Source organism: Paracoccidioides brasiliensis (assembly GCF_000150735.1).
Source record: "Paracoccidioides brasiliensis Pb18 unplaced genomic scaffold supercont2.1, whole genome shotgun sequence".
NCBI lineage: Eukaryota > Fungi > Ascomycota > Eurotiomycetes > Onygenales > Ajellomycetaceae > Paracoccidioides > Paracoccidioides brasiliensis.
This window is the reverse complement of record NW_011371358.1, coordinates 911,658-924,944: the sequence shown is the minus strand read 5'-3', so window position 1 is coordinate 924,944 and position 13,287 is coordinate 911,658. Positions and strand designations below refer to the sequence as shown.

Sequence of the window (13,287 nt, the reverse complement as noted above, 5' to 3'; positions counted from 1 at the left end):
TTCGCTGGCTCGGCATCTCTCGTGGCTGGTTATAGATATACGTAGGATCCCTTCATTCGGGAGCAGCCCTATGCTATGTGTAGTATTTCGGTGGAGCTAGCTCCTTAGGTTTCGTATGTCGCGTTGCTGTTCTCTCCTATGACAGGTGAGGATGAATGAACGATTTCTAAAGCAACGGGCTAGTTACTGAAAACAGTTGATAACTAACGCATATGAATAAGGAATCGTTAGAAAAGAAGAAGAGAAGAGAGATCGTACAAAGACGAAGCCTCCATAATAAAGGAAAAATCATATAAGGGTGGTGGAGGCTTATATGAAGGCAGCCCGAGGAGTCGGAGCTTCAGTAATAAAGGAAAAGTTATACGAGGGTGGCGAAAACTTACACGAAGGCGAAGCCTGAGTAACAGGAAGGGTAGGGCGCAGCACCTTATAAATTACTTGCTTTTTCAGCTCTTATTCATGATTTAGGATGAGAGCACTTCTTTTCTCCGATCTGTGGTATCTCGATCGAGTGAGGATATCTCAGACGTGGCTTGGTTTACATGAGGTTGCAGGTGCTGGCTAAGGGCTAGTGGTTAAGTGCACTGGGCAGCAAAGTGCCCAGACTGATTGCATTGAATGCATACACCTCATGTGATCCGGTCGGTCACATCTTTTCTTGAGATGTTTGAAATCCTTGGGCGGCCAGCGCTAACATGAGGAGCCCAGTCCATTGGGTCGGGTGCGGTCGTCGTGGGTGGTGGAGAGAACGGAACAGTTTGATTACAGCAGCCTTGGACCGTACAAAATTGGGCAAGATCATTCTCCAGTTGACGAAGATTGGCGCAGTACTCACTGTAGGTGGTGAGTTTCTGACGACCTACACTTTGATTCAGCAGTTCAAAATTCAGGTTCCTGCTCAGCATGTTGATCTGAATGATATCCCAATTCTGTCCTCCAGCTTCCAAAAGATTACGATCAAACTCTGGGAGGTAGTTCGCAAGGGCAGTGTTCTTTTGTCGATTTCTATTTAGCCAATCTAGTGCTTTGGCTTGGTGTGTAGGGTCTAGAAAAAGTACGTCAAGTTGGTGAAATACATTCTCCGGCGTACGCTGTTCCTCAATGCAGGTGTCTATCCATGGTTGAAACTTCGCGAGAGCATCTCCATTCAGTCGAACTGTGAATATACCAAGCTTGATTTGATAAAGAATCGATAACCATCAACACTGAGCTTGGCCTTCGCTTTTGACTTCCAGGCTAGGTATAAGGAGATGTCGCCCTTATATTCATCTAGGACGGGGAATCATTCCTTCGGAGGTTTAGGAGGCAGGGCCGGTGGGGCCGGTGGGGCAGGGGTGGGCACGTTGAGAACCATAGGGTTCAGTTCATTCAGCCGGTGCTGCAGTTAAGCCATCTGTGCAGCTTGTTGCCGCACTAATCTCCGGAGGTCAGCCTTATCAGCTGTGAGAGGATTGGTGCCAGTGAAGGTTTCTGCTGAGGATGGGCGCTCAAAAAGGAGGGTCGTAATCCTTGTTCTCGAGTCTTTGTTCGTATCTCATAACCCTAGCGTCCATTTCCTCAAAATTCATGAGAATCCATCTTGAAAAGTCATTCCATGTCTCCGGCAGAGAGTGTTTGTCTGGAGTTTCCATGTTCATCTGCTCAGTTGCCATCCACAGGGCTTTCACCTTGCCCTTCAAGAAGGAAGAGGCCTGGAAGACTTGTTGTAACTTATTTGGTTTCTTGCCAGCTAGTTCACGCTCCAATCGGAAGTGGGATTCCATTTGACTTAGCCAATTAAGTGCTGCCTCACACTTCCGCCCACCACCAAACTTCGGGGGATCCGGCAGGTCACCAGGCTTGATATAGCCTGTAACTTGGGTCCGGAGGAGTCATTGATGTTTTTGTAGGTTCCACCGTAGCAGCCACTATGTTGCTCTCCAATTCCTGGATCCAGTCTATATATTCTCGTTTTGTCTGATTCAGGTATTCCGCGAATGCTAAGGCGTTCATTGTCGTACATCTTGGAATTCATCCAACATCTCCAACCTTCTCTATTCCGCCTGGGCTCACCAAGATGTGAGGATTCGCAAGCATTGGTCAACGAGGGTGTTGCGAACAAGAAGTTTACTTGACTCAGGTACATACCGAGCAGCCATGGGGATAGCTTCCTTCATTGCTTCAGGAATGGACTGCATCTCAGAAGGGTTCGAGAATCAAGGATAAGTGCTGTCCTTCAGATAAATCCATTTCATGCAGTGGTGATGATAATTTCGTCAGAATTCGGTGATCGTTCAGAGGATTTCTTTCTTTTGCCTTTCCAAAAATGGGGTTCAGAATCGTGGTCTGGGGTCTTTTGTATCCATGAACCACCCTGGCTGCGGTTGATTCAGCCTGGCTGGTCGGCTGCCGACCTGGTAGTGGCTGGTTTAGCGGGGGTCGACCGATTCAGCCTCAGTGGCCTATTTTACCTCAGGAGAGGGGGCAATTTCCTTTGAATCAGCCGTTGACCCCGCTCTCCTCTATATACTCCTGCTGGGGGCCTGTCGGCCGAACTCGGTTGGCATTCCACCAGGCCCATTGCAGAGGTGTTATCATCAGGACCGGTCTGGCATGATTACGACTTGCGCCGTAGGCGGAATATCTGGCCCCTCGGTGCATTCGCACCTCAGTTTAGATATGCTACCAGATGTGATTCAAAGGTGGGCTAAATCTCTGGGAGGAATACGCTGTTTATAAAGCAAAATATATACGGTTGTTGGACTCTCGCTTAGTCGAGCCTCCAATGGCTGTTATGTAAGCAAGAGCGGCCGAATGTTCACCCGACCAGGTCGGAAGAATGTTACGCCGTAAACCCAGCGACTGATCATTTTATCCAGAATACCGACTGCAGCATGACTACGAAGATAATTGAGCCGCCTTGGTAAATAGGGGCTATACGAATAGGGCAGGCGCGCCGCCTCGATAGTGCTGCTTCGATCGTACGAAGGCTGAGCCTGAGTATCATGAGGGTTATCGCATAGCCCTTTATACTAGCATTCCTTCTAGATTAATTCACATATAAACCTCATATGCGCGCTGATAAAAATAACGTCAGTACTTGTTGAATGTTTTCGACGTAACTATAAGCTGACTCTGCCACAAGTGAAGTTGATAAAGATTAAACAATGAAACAAAATATCAAAATTTTTCTGATATTTCACTTCAGAGAAATTTCATAGGCAGTTAAAATAGTTTATTAAATATGTTGCAATTTCAGTTGATCACTTCGTGAAATATATTTCATGAATACTTTTGACAATATAGTTTCACTTACATCTATGCAGCTTTTTTTAATCTGACACAAAAAAAAAAAAAAAAAAAATCAGTCAATTTTTCAAAATTTGATGTCACGGCTCCGATCTTAGGCGCAGGTAAACAGGTGTTTGATTGCCAACTAGGTAAGCTACATCAACAAAATACTAAGATGGTTCCTGAAAGACGGCCCGGGGAAGTCTCGGTTGATATACCCCTTTCCTTAGCGCGGTTGCTGGGTCGTTGCTAGGCAGTCTCTGTGGGGTATTTGTTTACGGGGTAGTCGATTACGGGGTAGTTGTTTGCGGGGTAGTTGTTTGCGGGGTGGGTTGCAAGGCTGTTGCAATTACCCTTTTCGGACGATGCCAGTTTCCAGTCAACGCCATCACAGATTATATCTAAGATGATAATGAAGGATCATCAGTCACTCTCCTGCTTCATCGGTCTGGATAAGTTCTCTATTCACAGTGAGATGATCAAGCACCTCAGATGGAAACACCTGCGCCTGGGGACACAGTCAGATGCTCATGCTGTGATGTGATCCTCAAGAGCAAGTTAGACCTTCAGAGCCACGTTGTACTTTGTCCATAGCACAGTGAGCCCGGACAACCTGTAGTCATCCAGGTTATCTCTATCTCACATCTACAAACACAGCCCCTCGTCCTCATTCCCGCCCGGTTGGAACACATCCATCACACCGTAATCTCTCTGTATGGTTTACGATCTCTGCTTCTACCCTGTCAGATGCATATACACGCAGAAATGTCAATTAGATGAATCATACCCTCCATTGTTTCTAGTACGTTCGCTGCAAAGTATCTATAAATCTAAATCACATCCAGAAAACGATCCTGCTTGCGAATTAAAGCTGCTCGCTGGGGTTAACAGGGATCTAGGCTTGAAGATTCATGGCATACCATTCCAGAAAATTGCCAAAGGAGCTTTCCTTGTAGAGGCCTCAGAGCACTAGACCAGAAATAGCAACCCATATGGATACAAGTTCAGTTTTCCTAGTAAAGTTTTCGCTGCGTAAAGAATTCTTCAACCAGGTCCAGTGAAAAGGACCATCAGCTACTACTTGCAAAAATTGCAACAAAATAGTTCCTTAGAATCATAGAGGGAAAAGATGGCGTTGCCACCTCTGCCAGAAGTTGAAAGATGCAAGGTATATGGAACGCCAAATCAAATTCTGTCCATGCAACCAAGATGCATCTTGATGCACTGTTTGTAAATCTGGAAAAAAAGGTTCTCGCCAGCAACCTATTTTGACTTAGTGGCTTCCATAACTATCCTGCAGGGAAAGATTACATGTGCCAATTACCGTGTCCATCCTGGGCAGCATGCATGCCGAGATACCACAGTGCTAAGAGAACAGTCATCTGGGGGTGTTCAGCGGTACCTCCGGATGTGAATGGAATGGGTGGAACAACCTCAAGATTGCCGTTGTCATCCGCTCTTCGGAAGATGACCAATTCACGATCTGTAAGAAGAAAACCGTGTCGAGAATTGTGCTGTCTCATATACCAGTGGACCTGGCTGAGTACTTGACGACACTCATTGCGAATTCCGAGTACTGGGTTGGTTGTGAGTGCTGTGTTCCATTTCCATGATGGCTTGGCATCTCCTGGTGCGCGGTTTGGGCTAGTGCCTGCTGGTAGTGCCACCGCAAAATACGCGGTGTCTGGCTTGAAAGCATCAATAAATTTGGCGCACTCTCCAACATCAAACAACACAGAGTAAGGCCGTTCATCTGGTTGATTGCAGTCAACGGGTCAAACCCAGCTCGAAGAGCCCGTTGCGCCATTGGAAAGGCATATTCTTGAGACCTTGCTCCTAAGAGCATTCTCCGCTGTTATAACACGTGGTGGGGATGTCGGCATGGGATCTGGTGGAAGACGCGTTTGAAGCAAGACATCCTGCTATCGTTGAAGAAGCGTGTTCAAGTTGAAGCCGTGTCAAACCCCTACACTGCGGATGTCGCTAGCTTCGTTATGCCGTATTGGTAGTGTTGTGTCCAGGGTTTGGAAGTGGATTGACTGGAATTGCTGGTAAGGCACTTTGCAGGTAGGTTAAGAGGGACACCTGGTTCGCCATACTGAGCAGAAATCAATGTTCACTGTTCACTCGTAAGGGGTTGGCAAGTCGCTAACTGAGGAATATCGGAGTCTTATAAGTTTCCAGAAATCAGCTTCACCCTCCCCATTTTTTGCGGTTATTAGTTCTTCGGATAGGGTCATGTGGGATTGTGTGGAAATAATGGAGCGTGAACAAATAAAAAGGTTACGTCGCTCGTGTCTCATTACCGCCAGCCATGTGTAATTCCTCCTTAAGTTGTTGCCTTTATAGACATTCCCCTCTGGGTGATCGTCACATTTATTGCTCAAGTGTTTAACGCGCTGAGTGACAGAATTACGTAACTAACAGTGCTCGGATCAGATTACTCAATTTATATCACGTGATTTCCCCCTTTTGAGCGTTTGAAGGTCTCCAACTGATCTTTCGCTCAAAGACCCTGGCCCCGCTTTTGAGAGGATCTAGATAATGATGGAGTTTAACAATATCAAACCTTCCGAAATTATTTTCAAGACAAAACTTTTTGCCTCTGATTATTCTGTGATATTCCTTGTCACGGTTCGTGGCCAGATATGTGTCATGAAGGTGGTAAGTCAGATCCTCTGAGGATTGCTGTGTGCTGATGCTGATGATAACAGCATCATGGTCGAGGGCCACGGCGGTACTACGAGCCAAAAGATCGTGAGTTGGATATCCATGTGCTTGAGTCCACCGCCTATCAGCGGCTAAAGGAGCGAGGGCTGTGTGGAGTGGAGTCATCCCTCATTTCCTTGGATTGATGGAGAAATTTGACCCACAATTGTGTCAACCTTACCTGAAAATGTTCCTTCATGATAAATACCTTCCCAGCGCTATTTTTCTGGAGTACATACCAAATCTTGAGATGATTCATCTGCACAACTACTCACAAAAACGAATGGACAACTTTATCAAAGGCCTACGGGAGATTCATGAGGCAGGAGTACGGCACAGAGATCCAAAGCCTAGGAACATGATGATTGTTAAAGATGATGCAGAAAGAGTTTTTTGGATAGATTTTGATCGAGCAGAGACCTACAACATTCCAGTCACTGATGAACAAAAACAGCTTCTGGACGAGGAGGAGGAGATAGTTCTTGGCTTCAGGGACTGTTTGGTAAGTGCTCTGCACCAAACAAACATGCATTCATTCTAAATCTCATTACTCTACTGCAGCAAGCCGATTGTACAACAGGGAAACTTGATCAAATCCAACCGTGTCACGCATGAATAATGAAAAAAGGCCACTATCATTGATTTGTTCCCGATGACTGAGAGTTTCATTCATGTGGCATAGTCCTTTCAGTAATGTTTGCAAGTACACTGGCACAGCTCTATGACATGGCTGAACGTCTATCCACCACATTCATTCAATATGTATCATCATGAGAAGGGACTGATGAACACATTGATGAAATGTCTGATGATGAAAATAATGTAGTCGCTAACATGGATGGTCTATTAGATTCAGTACATCAAGAGCAATAGTCTGTTCAAAAATATGAGTTGAATAAAGAGGGCAAAAGCCAATGGGTCTTTTTTGAATGAACTTGAGGGTTGATTTTTTCAAGAAAGAAGCTACATCATTGGCTATTTTACATATATTTGACTGATAAGATTGAAAGTCTAGATGAAGAGTCTAGGTGAAGGCGTACAGATTCAGCTATGAGAACTGTTGAAAGAATGAGCACTATTTCCCTCAAGAGCAGAGCTGACCATGAGTGAGCCATTCTTGAGAAAATAACCTGCCTGCATCGAGTCGCCTCCTTTGTGAGTTTATCTGCGAATTCATGGTGCGCCCGGATCCAGTGAAATTTGACCTCAAGACCCTGTGAGTTGGCCCTTTTCAAACTGTCGATAATCCCCAGAAGTATGGACTGGCCAGATGATCTCTGGGGGTTCTGGAGGGCCTTTAGGACTGCCTGATTGTCTGATAAAAATCACCGCTTTGCTCTAGCTTGATGTTAAAATTAAGTTTAGGTCCACTGAGGATGCCAAGAAGTTCTGCCGCATTAAACGATGGTGTCTTGCCGAGGTAAGCGAGATCTTGGGTGCAAGATCGACGGCGCCACAGCAGCTGCCCCCACTTTCCTGTGTATATCTCTAATCATTGTATATTGCTAGTGGTGGGCTGGCCCTGCTGGTTATATGTTTCTGCAATCCATTACGCAGCTTCTCGACCTTCCATAATAGTAGTGACCGTAGGTGCCTTCCACCATGGCTTTGTTGGGAATGGGATCCGCAACTCCAGGCGGTCGACTGTTCCCGCTCCCAATTTCTCTTCCAATACTGTTGTAGATGTGCGTTAGGGGGCTGGCGAAAGTTGCTCCGCGTGCAGGTGGGGTCCGAGTTTAGGTGCTGTTGTTTTCTTCGTCCCGGAACTGGCTGCCAGTAAGGATGTTCAGTGCCGCTTCATGTGCTGGTTTCTCCAGTTGGAGATGTAGGGGTGTTATGAAGAGTGCGACATCCACGGCTGCACCTGGTGCTGCTCGGTATGCGCCTCCTATGATTCTTACTCCTTCTTGTTGAATCTTGTCCAGGGTCGCCCGCATTTTCTGTGTGAGCCCTTTTTCCCCGGGTGGAGTGTACATGGAGCAAGCATATGTGATCTGTGGAACCATTATGGCCTGGTATGCCTGCTGTAGCGTGGCAAGAACTGATCCCACCGTTGAACCTGCGAGGGATCTCAAGGCATTTAGCGACGGTAAAGTTGTGCTGTCGATGTGCTGTAACTGGGGGCCCCACCTAGCTGCTGGTCCAACATGACGCCCAGGTAGCAGACTTCTTTCATTGGAGCAAGAGTCGTGTCTGATATGGCCAAGGTCTGTTGTACATAGTGTCTCCTTGGGTTTCGAGTGAGGTGGATGAATTGGTATTTCTTGAGGTCAAACTTTGACCCATGTGTGGCCGACCATGCCTCTGCCCGTTCATGCATTCTTGCTAACTTTCTGCAGTTCCCGTCAGTGGTGTAGCTGCTGGTGAAGAAGTAGATGTCATCGATCCAACCTCCGGTTGCGACTCCAGTCACCCAGAGAGGCGCGTCTTCCAAGATGTCAGCATTGTAGAAGAGGCAGAGCACGGGAGATATCGGGGATCCTTATGGGATTCCAGTCTCTACGTGGAGGGGTTCTGTTGTGTGCTCCCGGAGCTGTATGGTCATCATTCTGTTTGAAAGAAGCTCGATACCCATCCGACTATTCCTTCATCCATCCTTCTCTTGAGCAGGTTGTGCCAAAACCTGGGGTGTGAGACGTGGTCAAACGCGCCTGATACATCCAGCAGGAGAAGGCTGGCCACTTGATCGTTGTCCCAAGCCTGGTAGATCAGTTCCATTAGTCCATGGAGCGCGTGTTCCATTGACCAACCCCCTTCTTCCCCCTTGGTGCGTTCGTGGAAGGAGCTGGTGTCCTTCGACCGCCTGAGCGATCCTTGTTGCCAGGATGGACTCCAGGGCTTTACCAAGGGTGTTAAGCAAGGCTCGCGGACGGTACGATTTCACCTTCGACAGGTCTTTCTTGTTGGGCTTGGGTAGCACCACCGTTTTGGATTGTTTGAAGTGCGCTGGGCAGTATTGTAGGTCCAGTGATACGTTGAAGGTTTGTAATAGATTGGGTGTTAGGTGAGGGAGCAGTTGTTGAAGTATGTGTGCCGGGATGCCGTCCTGTCCCGGTGCCTTCTTGGCGGCCATCGACCTGATCGCCAGAGTTACCTCCTGATATGTGATAGGGGGAAAGGAGAGCTGATCACTGCATCTTCAGTTTGTGATATCGGACAGATCCGCCTCTGGTTGAGGTGGAAAATGCGTCTTTGAACATCTCGGCTTTGGCTAGGTGATTGGGCTCTAGACTATCATCGCTCCTCACAGAGGGGGTGTGAACGCCTGTCTTGTCCCTCGTACCCGGGCCCATCTTGCCAGCTTTTAAAGTCCGTCTGGAGTTTCGGTCATCTATCTGACTCTTGTCCGGAAGGCATCGTAGAGTGTTTTCTTGATAAGTCTTCCTTTATAGTTGCGGGCTTGGCAGTATGCTTCCCAGTTGTTCACGAGGCGTGTCCTCTGGTATCGTCTTCGAAGGCGTCTTGCTGTCCTCCTCGCGTCCGTGCAATCCTGAGTACAGCCGGGGACCAAGCGGTCGCTTGGGTTTGCCTTCGGGGTAGAGGCTTCAATGGCACTCGTTATTGCTTGGACTAGTTCTAGCACTCTGTAGTCGACATCCTTAGGTTCCTCTCCAGTTCCTGCTCCAGTGTCCGCGTATCTGTGCGTTGCCATTGCCATTGTTTCTGCGGTTCGCTCGCCTCAACTGTTGTCATTACCTTTGTGGCAATCAGTAGATAGTCAGACTGATGGTCGAGGTCCTCCCCCACTCCGCAGAAAGCTCTTCTGTCATATACCCATGGCGTCCCTAGAGCAAGGTCAATTGTAGTTTGTCTTCCGCGCTCGTCAAATGTGACAGCGCCTGGTGAAAGCAGGAGCTCTAGTTGCTGGTCGGCCATGAGAAGGACCAGCTCCTCCTCCTCGGCGTCCTGATCAACACTTATTCCGCCCCACAGCGGATGGTGGAGATTGAAGTCTCCTACTACCATTCCTCTTTCATTCCCGGTATCGGTGATCACTCTGCGAAGGAGGGGAATGACGTTTTCCCCTGTGCCAGGCCCCGGGTTGTACAGGTTATGGATATGGATTGTATTTTCAGTTGTGCTGCTGCACTGAATGGCGACAGTGCAGAGGTCCAGAGAGGGAGTTGTTGCAGTCCACCTGTTTCTTGGGATCCTCTTGTTTATAAACATACAGGCCCTGGTGCTCGGGTAATTCATGTATACCATGTTGAAGGATTGAGGTCCGGGGTAGTGAGTTGTACTAGAAAAACTGCTCCTCCATGATTCTTGTATTGCTATCACGTCGAATTACTTGATCATTTCATCTCGCAGTAGGCTAGCCATGACCTTGTCTTTAGATTTTCTGACATTGTACAGCAGTATTGCAGTATGGTGAGGTTGGTCATACTATTCATCGATTACCATCACTTGTGAGTTTGCTAACGCAGGGTCTATAACTAAGGCTTGGGTCCACGGGTGGCTGCTGGTATGCTTGATCTCAACCGTGTTACTATAGTTAGATGCACGTGGGTTCCATTGCGAACCCCTCACTTTCAATTCTCATTTCTCTCTCACTCTCCTTATGGCTTTGTCTAGGCTTCGTTTGTTCCATGCAAGCAAGTCAGAATCTATATCTCTCGATCTCTATACAAAGAAAAAATAGAATCTTATTAAATAAATTTATTTTTTCATAATAATCACTATACTTCTCACAGAGATGCCCTTTAATTGACTTAAAAATAAATATAAAATCATGTATAGTTTGACTTTCAGATTGCTTTCTTGATATTTTAACTTGAAGTTTTGATTTATCTCATCAGAATTGATAATTTTAGCATGAATTCAGTGATAGAATTTATTTTGGATAATAAATATTTTCAAATTAATGTAGTAATAATATTATTTTTATTGAAGTTTAATATTGAAATATGTTGATACTTCAAAAATTTTGTATTCATTATTATTTTCAAAATGATAGTTTTAATAAATGTAAAAAAAAAAAGTTTTGAAGAGATAAGATCTTCTACTTTCTTGAGACTTTTTACTTTAAACTTATATAAAGCTTTCAAATCAGTGTTGATATGAAATTATCATTTGAATATCTATTAAGCTCAAGCGCCCGACCGACCGAGGCCCGGCGCCTAATTAGACTCGACGTCGGATTAAGCTCGGCGCCCGATTAGGCCTAACCCTCATCACGTGACCAAGTCACCATATGGGTTGTTATAACCTGGGCAGGCACCCCCTTTCATCCCATCAAGCTTAGTATTCTGTTATATAGCAGTTAGCAACACAGGGAGTTTCCTTATGCAGCTCGCATTCGCACCCTAACATATATAATGTTTACAATTAATATTTAATAAAAAATGAAAAAATAAATTTTTTTTAAAATGAAGTATAATAAAAATATTAAATATATTTAATATATCTTTTATTAAACTAGTAAATATAAATTTTTTAATTTTATTATCACTATTTAATTTAATAAAATCTATATAAAATATACTTAGCATTAATATTAATTATTTAATTCAAATAAAAAATTATATTTCTTTTTAATATCAATTTATACAAGTATTTTAAACAATAAAAATATAGATTTAATAGTAATAAATAATATTAAAATTTAAATAATAATAATTATTATTATTATTTAATTTTAAATTAAAAAATTTAGAGAAATATACTTTAATAAATAAATAAAATTTTAAAAACAATATTTAATATAAAATATCAAATAAAATCAATAGATATATAATAATAATAATATAAAAAAACTTTAATTTTTATAATATAATTAAAATTTTAATTTTTATAATATAATTAAAATTTTAATAATTATTTTATTATTATTATTATTTAATTTATAAATATATATTAATATATAATTATAAAATTTTATAAATTTAAATAAATATTATTTTTATAATTTAATTAAAAATTTAAATTATATTTTAATATATTATTCAATAAATATTAAAAATTAAAATATTTAATAATTAATTTATATTATTTTATTAAATTATAATAATTGTTTTACTGTAAATTTATTTTAGTATATTAATTTTATAGCATAAAAATATTAGTTAATTGAGTAAATATAATAATAATAATAATAATAATAATAATATGATGATGATGATGTAAAGGGTTAAGCTCTAAGAACTAGAGGCTAGTCCTCCTATATAACAAGGACGAATTGCTTGAGAAAGGGAAGAAAAGAATAAGATGAGAACTCGAGCTTAAGCAAGCTCGCGTAGCATGATCACGTGCGCACGTGCAAACGATGGCTAGGCTGAGTCAGCCAGCCAGAGCGAATCTAGGGGTTCAACCCCTTATAGATGATGAGGAGGCGGTTAATTAGAGCGCAAAATATTAAGTTTGTTAGACAGTGAATCACGTTACTTTCTTCCACACATCTAAGAAGCCACCTAAAGTTCTCGCTGCTGCCAGTTCCAGGGAAATCGGTGACAGTTGAGTAGCAATACCCGTAAATGGCTGTTACCCAGGTTACTGGTGGTTTAGAGTCAGATCATTAAGGAGATCGATCTGATCTGATAAGATTGATGATCGGGATGCATGGAAGTAGAATCAATTATTTCAGATGTCTCCAACCATTGTCTCGATGCCCACATTAAATAGCAGCAATAATGGATACCTAAATATAATTACGATGTCCCGAGTACATCGCATGATGAATGAGGTGACCTCGATGTCTGTTGTTCCGGACATGTAATATATTATGCCTTGTGCTGACTCCGTCTCCGGATGCGGCGAGCCGACAATCATACGGTGCCTGACTAAGCACCACGTGGTAACCAACCTGCCTAACTCGTTGGGTTTGTGAAACAACCAAGAGAGTTAGTTACCCAGTTACCTCCTAACTACCTCCCTCCATGTACCTCTTTGCCCAACTCCTCATTATTACTGCAAACTGGTTTCTGCCAGCGTATTGGTATCACTGCCGTATGCGTAATAATCACCCCAAAAATACTCTCTCTCATATAAACCGCCCGTCGAACCGCTGCGTTTTAACTAAATAAACGCTGCCTCCCCGTCCGTCGTCTTCTCCTCCATCTCCATCTCCATCTCCATCTCCTCCTCCTCCTCTCACTCCTCCCACGCCTCCCCCCAATTGTGTTCGCTCTTCCCCCTTCTCCTCCCTTTGATCTATCCCCCCAGAGAGCTGCTCCCGCATCGACAACCAGAAATACTGGGCACAACCCTCAAGATGTACGCCCTGATAAACACAATATCCCTTCCCTGCCCAAATTTACGTGCATATAACCCAACCAAATGCCAAAAACTAACACTTGCCCCCCCCCCCCC

General features: G+C 44.0%; 3 protein-coding genes across 3 annotated transcripts; 1 reads left to right on the top strand and 2 right to left on the bottom strand.

Moving 5' to 3' along the window:
- Positions 1-629: 629 nt before the first annotated feature.
- On the bottom strand, positions 630-2,002 carry PADG_11074 (uncharacterized protein; the record flags this gene model as incomplete). Its single annotated transcript, XM_010758375.1, has 3 exons — positions 630-1,172; positions 1,542-1,849; positions 1,909-2,002. The coding sequence occupies 3 exons, from the start codon at positions 2,000-2,002 to the stop codon at positions 630-632; spliced, it is 945 nt and encodes a 314-aa protein (XP_010756677.1).
- A 2,575-nt stretch (positions 2,003-4,577) lies between these two features.
- Positions 4,578-5,077, bottom strand: PADG_00277 (uncharacterized protein; the record flags this gene model as incomplete). Its single annotated transcript, XM_010757459.1, has 2 exons — positions 4,578-4,753; positions 4,798-5,077. The coding sequence occupies 2 exons, from the start codon at positions 5,075-5,077 to the stop codon at positions 4,578-4,580; spliced, it is 456 nt and encodes a 151-aa protein (XP_010755761.1).
- A 737-nt stretch (positions 5,078-5,814) lies between these two features.
- Positions 5,815-6,594, top strand: PADG_00276 (uncharacterized protein; the record flags this gene model as incomplete). Its single annotated transcript, XM_010757458.1, has 4 exons — positions 5,815-5,934; positions 5,985-6,027; positions 6,069-6,481; positions 6,541-6,594. 4 exons carry the CDS (start codon positions 5,815-5,817, stop codon positions 6,592-6,594), a joined length of 630 nt encoding a protein of 209 aa, XP_010755760.1.
- Positions 6,595-13,287: the final 6,693 nt, after the last annotated feature.